Here is an 8294-nt window from a genome sequence, read left to right as displayed (position 1 = left end):
GCAGCAGCCACCTATGAAGGGAATGAGAAATTTCATATAGATGCCTGATTTGTACCTGATTTATTTAAGATAGATGAAAAATACCATATATATACAAAAGGAGTCTCTTCTACTAATGCTGTGATCTAATGAAAATTCTTATGATTTAAGAAATATTCACACTCACAAATGCTAACTTTTCTGCCAGCATGTGTAATTAGTAGACAAACTCAAGCCAGTCACTTTACAACCATGGAACCGGTTTGATGCTCAATTCAGAAGCCTCTCATAAACTACCTGATTTCCCTTATACAGATACATGAAACTAGTATGTCTGGGTATCCCCCTTAAGTAGAAATTTTTCCTTGGAGAGTGGGGATTAATTAAATACTCACTGAAGTCTTAACAAAAAATCAATTTGCAAATGGGAGTTTTTCACTTCCAAATAGCTTGTTTGACTGCTCTCCCTGTTAGCCAGCCCAGGATGGATGCTGGTGGTCCCTGTGAACGCAGATCTGTACAGCTTCCCCTTCACACACCCCCTGTACTATGCACAGCTGGTGGTGTCAACATTAATGAAGGATGATGTTGAGCTTTTCTAACAAGGCAGAGCTAACGCAGTCGTGCAGTCTCTTAACTGCTCTCTAGTACCTTCCAACCTCATTGGCCAAGTGCAGTGGGAAGAGAGCAGCAGGTTGGACTGTCGAGGTCCCGAGCAGACCTGCAGGACACGCGGCCCCGAGGGCTGGGAGCCGTGGCCACGGGAGCCGGGCGGCTGCAGCCAAGCGCTGGAGCAGCACTCACTCACAAGAGAAACTCGGGCAGAGAGAACTGAAATCCAACGTGGCACCAGCGTGCAGGAGTCATTGTGAACAGCTATTTGTGGTTGAACTAAGACGACCAAAAAGCCACGTGAACACAAGCCCATGATTGCTTGTGCTCACATATGCAACTGCAGAAAGCACTCTTCTATAAACTGAAAGGGCTTTTCCCCCCTAATAGTCAAGCATGATTTCAGGAGTCACGTTAAAAAATATTAACGTTAATATGGCCTTGTAGTCCATGCAAAGTCCATGTAACATGGACAGTGATATTAACATCACTGAAATTTGTAGAAATTTGTAATTGCTAATAATTTTGGAAACTATTTTCTTCATAGTTAGCAACAACGGATTTGCCAGACCTCTGTGTTATGTGAAATGTTACAGCAGTCAATATGATCATGCTTTTTTGCTTTTCTTTTTTCCTCAACTGAAAAATAGTAAGTATCTGTACGGAAATCACACATTTGGTCCAAAACAGAAACTGCTCATGTTTTAAAATTCTTGCAAGACAGACTAGCCTTGATCTACTTACTTCTAAAATAATAAATTGGTCGTTATTAGTCAAGACTTCCCTTTCAAGCACATTTATTACCACATCTTGAAAAAGGCAAGGGTATTGCAACTGGTGAGTTCCAGTTATTATGTTTTCCTGCCTTAGGTGCAATCTGTGAGCTAATAATTAAATTTGGTAATGTTAAAGAAGCCAAGTGAAATATTTGGGAACAAAAAAATTAATCAGTTCTGTGACAGAGAAAACCTACTTAAGTGCTTTGCTTTCAAACATGATGATACACAAGTAAGCAAACACTGCACATGTTGTGAGACCCCTGAATCTTTCAACCAGATTTCAACTTTCTAACCTGTGGGATGTGGCTTTCCATCAGTTTTACTGAGAGATAACAGATGAAATCACACACTGAACAATGAAAACATGACACTTTTTTTTCATCTAAAACTACATTTGTATTGGTCAAATCCAGAAGGAAAAAAACCCCAAAAATCAAGATTGATGTATCATATGATATTTAAGGAACATCACCCTCAGTAATGGAGAGAGATTGAATAAGTTGATAATTCAAACCAGAATGGCAATCCTTGTTGCACATATTCTTTTCATCTTACAAAGTTTGGAAGTCTTCAGTTGTGTTTCTGATGGACGAATACATTGCTACTCTTCCTTGTTTATTTTACTGACACTCTAATGCCTTTTAATATCATTGTAAAATGGATCTGGCCATTTTTCCTCACATATAAATGTTTGCTTTAATTGAAATAAGACATTAACTTTTCTTTCACTAAGGAGCCTTTTGCCAAGCTGTTGTTTTTAGAGACATCCTCCATAGCTCTGCACAGTTCACTACTGCTCAGCATATGATGCATTGTGTTAACAGCAATCTGTTCTGTCAATTAAAAGATCAAAAATAAAACTCAAGACCAACTTTGTATAAACCTCCTTCCAGTTGTAAAGTCGATATGAAAAGCTTCTGAATGAGTCCCTCTGGAACAGTCCAAGGAGCAGCACCAGCACCTCCTGAGCAGTGCCAAGGCATTCAGGGCCCTGCAGCTGAAGACCAGGGGCACGAGAAAGTTGAATTTGGGACCATACCTGACACCTGAGCAACTCAAACTTCCACCATAAATGGAATGTTCAGATCACAACATTTAAAGCATCCTTCCAGCTGCAGACAAAGTTTTCCAGGAGAATTTATGGAAAAGTAAATATAATGACAGAATGCATGGGTTTTAGAGCAGCATGCTGGTTTTGCTTAAAAATCAACAAGCTGTGGGCAAAATCTGAAGAAAATTAAAAGGCAGCATAAAATCCAAGGGAAGAAAATGCACAGGCATGAAAAATCATGAGGGACGTATCTCTCACCCCAGGGCTGTCAAACCGGATGAGAAGCAGTTCTACAGAGAGAAATTCAATTCCTCTTACTGCATACACTGCACATATTTTGACTGGGATATTATTTGCATCACAAGCTCCTAACGACGTCTTAACAGAGCACTCAGAGTCCTTTGACTGCCAAGTGAGAACCATTAAATAGTGCTTGCTTCTTCAAGATGCCTCAGATTGTCACCAGTGATTTGTCATATCAGAGATTTGTCAGAAGGCAAAAAATTGAGCAATACAGACCAACAAGATGAATGAATGGGCTCAGAAATTTGCAAAGTATAAGGAGCATAAACACAAAGATGTCAGATGTTTACAAGTGTTATTGGTTGCCAATGCCAATCCCATCCAGCATTCTTGTTAGCACTAAAAAGAACACCTGCAACCTCACCCAGACCTTCTCTACTCTGCCCTCTGTGCAGGTGTTTGCATCTGCACAAATACTACCCCATCCTTACATGGCAGTTCCTTATACCCACACTGGTCAGCTCTGCACACAGGTCCAGACTTTGACAGGACACACAGGAATAGAAATTATGCCTCCTAAATGTTTAAGTGTTTGGGAGAACATCATGTGGAGCTGAAAAGAAAAAAGGACATCATAACCTGTGTAGAAGTGGGGGAGCATCCCGTGTTTCCTCCATGTGGGCAGTCAGCAGCAGAATGCTTCACAGTTTAGATGGAGTCTGGTCCAACTTTGAGATCACCAAGCAGAGAATGGAAATGGTGCATCATACTGTGATGTCAAGGCAAGGTCACACGAAGTATGTTTGGATTACAGAAAAGCTCTCCCATTTAGTTTAATTTTCCTTAAATATTAAGGACTAGATTCTGACAACAGCTGTGGGAGTTAACTTTAATATCTAAAAGATTATTTATTTTTTAAGTTAAACCAATAGATGGCCCAAAGTTTAGCACCTTTTCTTATGGCCTGTCCTGAGGATAACTGGGGTGCCGGTACAACCAGACACATTTCAGACTGTTAGAAATGCTGAGATTAACCTGTTCCACTTTGCCTTGAGACTGAGTGGGAGCATGCGCCATTCATTACTGTGATTATCTCAAACTACCAGAGCACTGACTTTCTGACCCTTTATGCAACACCAAGTCGCATCCACCCCACCCTTTACCAGCAAAGCCTTTTTCTCTACACGTGACAAGGGCACTGGGAGAGAAGCACAGACCCAATAAGTAGGCAGCCGTGGCACTGGGACCTGAGCTGGTGCTGTGGTTAAGGGAGATGGCACTTCACGTCCACACTGGCTCAAATTATCAGTACAATTAGACATTTTACAAGTAGCAGTGGAATAGAGGCAGTAAATCTCACAGCAAAATCTCACCAGCTATACTGGTGAAGATCCTAAGTATTAAACTAGAAGAAATGCTGTTCTTCTCCAGTATCAAAACTAAGATAATTGTCCCCCTTTTTCTCCTTTCAGATGTCACTTTTGAAAGACTTGCTCATCTGCCTTAGAGAGCCTGTAAGATTCACACCAATTAGAGACGGATTCCATAGTAACACTTTCTCTTACAAGGATTACAGTTCTGCAAAAATACAAAACCAATTACAAACCTGCATGGTTAGGAATCTGACAGGAGAGACAGCTTGATGCAGACTGTGTGTGTAAGTAGTGACCACAGGGCAGGTTCTCCCTTGCATGCACATTTGGTCTCCTGTGTGTCTATGTGTTACCTGTGGACATGTAATGGAGAGGGAACCATGGGGCAGAGGCCTTGCCTGCCTCTGCAATGGCTTTCTGAACAAAAAGAAGTTCTAACTTCTTTAGACACATTTTTCAAAGACACTAATGTCACTACATTTTCATTAGTATACAGCAAAGGCTTTCACAGACAAGGAATGGGAAAAAGCAGGTAGTGCTATGATAATCAGAAATGGAAAGGACCTATGTCATGGTGAATGAGCCCCCAGCTCGCTTACATTAGGTAAAGAACAAGTAAAAGCAAAGTTCCAGAAATACAGAGATAGTGGGGAAAGTCCAGACTGGATCCAGTATGAAGACACAGCTCCACCCCTATTAATTTCTAATCTCCACAGATGTTGATTCTCTTTTACTGATCAACACCTTCAAGTGACTCCACCTCCTTTGCCCAGAGAAGCTTCCTCTGATTATTTCCACCGCAACAGAAGACCAAAGCATAATTCAGAACAGAACAGTTAAATCATCTCCAAAATCTACTTACATCTCAGCTCCTTTTGCATCTCATTTCCCTCTATGACACAGGTCTATGCCTTTAGAAGCCACAAGTCTCTACTGAAGTCTTCCATATTTCTTAATGGACTTTAATTGATATTTAGCACATTCAATCTGGCTAAATAAAATCCACTGATCTTGTTAAACTTCAGCACAGAAGAATATTACTGCCTTCCTTCTCACATTTACGTCCTCAATCTTAAACAACTAATTCAAAACACACAGATTGTTTTTAATGTGTTCCAAGTATTTGTTTTGCTAACTTTGCAGACCTCCTAGTACATTACTGCTGCTTCCTTCCATACACAGGAAGCTCCAGAGTCAGTCTTCTATTCCCAGTTATCCAGAAGATCATTTTTTCTCTCTTAAATGTCTCAGCCTAATTATCTGCTCCTACTTCTGTTCCCTGGTGGTTATTTTGGTGCAAGGGAAAACTAGAACAATTACCACAGTTTGAATATTTTCTGTATAGGAAATGAAACTCAATCATGTGGCACTGTAGTAGGTTCACTGTATGAAAGCTAACACAAAAAAGGTGCCCAAAGTTTCCAGAGTAAAAGATCAGCCTGGCAATCTGATGGATATGTGAAGGTTAAACAAATTTTGCATGCATATTTACAAAAATACTGCAATAACTATAGTTTAGATTGGAAAATGGGAAATTCGTAGTCTAAACCCCAGTTTTCACACACTTAGGACTTTACAAAATATTCACGTTAGAGGCTGAAATATTCCATGCTAGGTCCATATTTAGAGCATGTTATTTTAAAATTCATTCCTTTAACCATTTTAAGCTCTTGGAATTCAAGACACAATGACACACAAGAAAGAACTCAAGGAAAAAAAGAAAAGAGGAAATCATGACAGCAACATGTGTGAGTTGCCATGTACTAAATCTTCAACTTTCTTGTTAAAAAGATAAGTAGCCCAAGTTCAGGAATAAAGGCTCATCCACATGGCAAAGTTCCTGCAGAGAGGGATGCTGCTCTTTTACACTGCACTGGCTGCTCCAGCTACTTCTGGGCTTTCTGTCGTGAACAATTCAGTAGCATCCCTGGATTACACAGAATCACTTAGGTTGGAAAAGACCTTTAAGATCTCTAAGTCCAACCATTAACTGGTTTTCATTCCAGTTGTTCATTCCAGATTCTGATTTCAACCCAGTTCGTGGCAGCAAGAAGAAATGGGAACAGAGCACAATATGATAGGGACCAGCCTCCACATCGCACTGGTTTTGTGTGTTCTGAATGTGAAGTCTAAGAAACATCTGTGATACAGAAGCACCATTGCACCAGACTGTCCAAAGAGATTAAAATAAAAATGAGCAACTGCCCCAAGTGTCTAGCACATTACAGTTGTAACTTCTCAACCAAAACTGGGAAATCTTCAATTTCTTCTCTAAGTCAGTTATACTGAACATTTGTAATATTTGTTTTTATTTCTGACTCCAAGTTAAATAAAACCTGTATTATTTGCTATGACTAAACGTGAATAACTGCCAAACCTTTATAAAACCTGAGTGACCACAGAAAATTCCAGTTCAATAGGGCCAACAAGTAAGAAAATACTAATATTGTTAAAATGTGCCTTTATTTTTCTTATAGGAGAATTCTACATAAACCAAGCTGACTCTGTTTTACAAGACTTTTCTTCCAATATAATAAATTTTCAAGATGATCATGAACAGTGTAAAGCTGTAAGTAACTCTTCTTGTTGAGGGCTACAGCAAAGTTTCTTCAGTTGTTGTAATCCTGGAGAGCCTGAGCCATGAAAAGCTTGCCCAGGTTCTGTGCATTGAACTCCTTAATATTCTGGCAGTAGGTATTAATTTGACCTGTCAAAAGGAAAGAAGAGTAAACCCTTGTCAGTTTTGAAATTCAGAAAGACACCCTAGAACATAATTTTTCAAAAGCCAATGTGTGTGAACCACTGAGGATTTATAGAGAAGCCATTAACTTGGCTCCACTACTCCACACTTAGGACTTTGACATTTTCAGGATGCCCAAATAGGTTTGGGAAGAAAAAGAAACTAAATCAGGAGAACAGGTAAACTGGTATGCTCAAAAAACCCCTTAATTTTCCAGCAACATTGCATATACTTTCTGAAAATACATATGACAATAAAAAGAATAAGCAATTCTTGCTGCTGAACAGAAACCTCAATCACATAATTCTTCAACCTAGCTTCTCTAAAAATTCTACAAGACTAAATTTCAGTTCCGTTCCTATGCATATGCTCTCTCTATTAAAATATTTTAAACAAATATTTTGCAGCAGCAGATTGAAAATTGTGCCATTTCTCTCTGACATTCTGCTAGCCATTTTTTCCACCTAACATTTCACTTTATTTGCTATTTCAAAAATCATCAGGGTATGAAGATTTGTCAGTGCTTTACAGATCAAACGTGCCCATCAAAACATTTTTATACTCTTACAGCAACAAGTTATTTCCCTTGTTAGCTAGGAATAGCAAAACATGAAGCCAGTTTAATCAAAATTAAGGCTGTTTAGAAGGCAAATAAACTCTTGATTTAATGCTCTATTTGAAAAGTTTTTAAATGCCTCTGAGACAAAAGAGCTAAGTTTTATTCTTTATCCACAAACTTTACTTCATCTAAGTTGATGTGGATGCTTTCAATTCTTCCCCTGACTATGGTAAAAGAACAAAGAAACTGCTCTTTTCCTTTAAGTATAATAGTTTTCAATTCTTTCTATCATAAGGGGTGACTCATCCTAAGTTTGCACTTTCATAAAACACACATCTACACACATACACTCTTCCATTGTATTTATAAACTATGCTAGAGCTGAATGTTTAAATACTTTAATGCTGCTAGGATTCAGTAACTGCTAAAAACTATAAAAACAACAGGGTTTTTTAAAAGACTCTGTAAGGAATAATAAATCAAGAGCATTGTTTCTTCTAAAAGCAGAACTTATTATCAGTATGAAACTATTAAATGTTAAAATAACAATCTCTTGGTCACTTCAAAATTCAGGTAATTCAAATTCACTTTTTTTTTAACGCCAAAGCACTCTTTGATGTATAGTACATTACCAGGATTTTGAATTTCTCTCAGTACAAAACAAGGTGACAGCTATTTTAAAATCCAAAAAGCCTGCTACAGTTAAACAATCTGCTTTCTCGTGACATTTTCCAAACTTATTTTGCTTAGCAGGGCACCTAGGTCGTCTGCTCTCTGTTGACACTGTGAGGTCGCAGGTATTTTTACCCTTCCAGGAGGCACAGAACAGGCACTGATGATGGCTACGCCTGCAGCCCACCAGTGAACTGAAGAAATTGTGGGGTGGTATCTCTAGCTATCTATGCTTTGTTCCCATTTATACTTTCCCTTACCTGGGGGTGCAAGAAGATGGGGATAG

General features: G+C 38.9%; 1 protein-coding gene across 1 annotated transcript in view; it reads right to left on the bottom strand.

The window, feature by feature from the left end:
• Positions 1 to 6481: 6481 nt before the first annotated feature.
• Positions 6482 to 8294, bottom strand: part of EIF3H (eukaryotic translation initiation factor 3 subunit H) — a 73199-nt gene continuing 71386 nt past the window's right edge. Inside the window, exon 8 of the mRNA XM_017746055.1 lies at positions 6482 to 6744. Coding sequence (XP_017601544.1) covers positions 6647 to 6744 — 98 coding nt within the window. The 3' untranslated portion in view covers positions 6482 to 6646. The remainder of the gene's footprint in view (positions 6745 to 8294) is intronic.

This window comes from Corvus brachyrhynchos, unplaced genomic scaffold, assembly GCF_000691975.1.
Source record: "Corvus brachyrhynchos isolate BGI_N302 unplaced genomic scaffold, ASM69197v1 scaffold28, whole genome shotgun sequence".
NCBI lineage: Eukaryota > Metazoa > Chordata > Aves > Passeriformes > Corvidae > Corvus > Corvus brachyrhynchos.
Note: the sequence above shows the minus strand (reverse complement) of the source record. Positions and strands in the feature narration are given on the sequence as shown.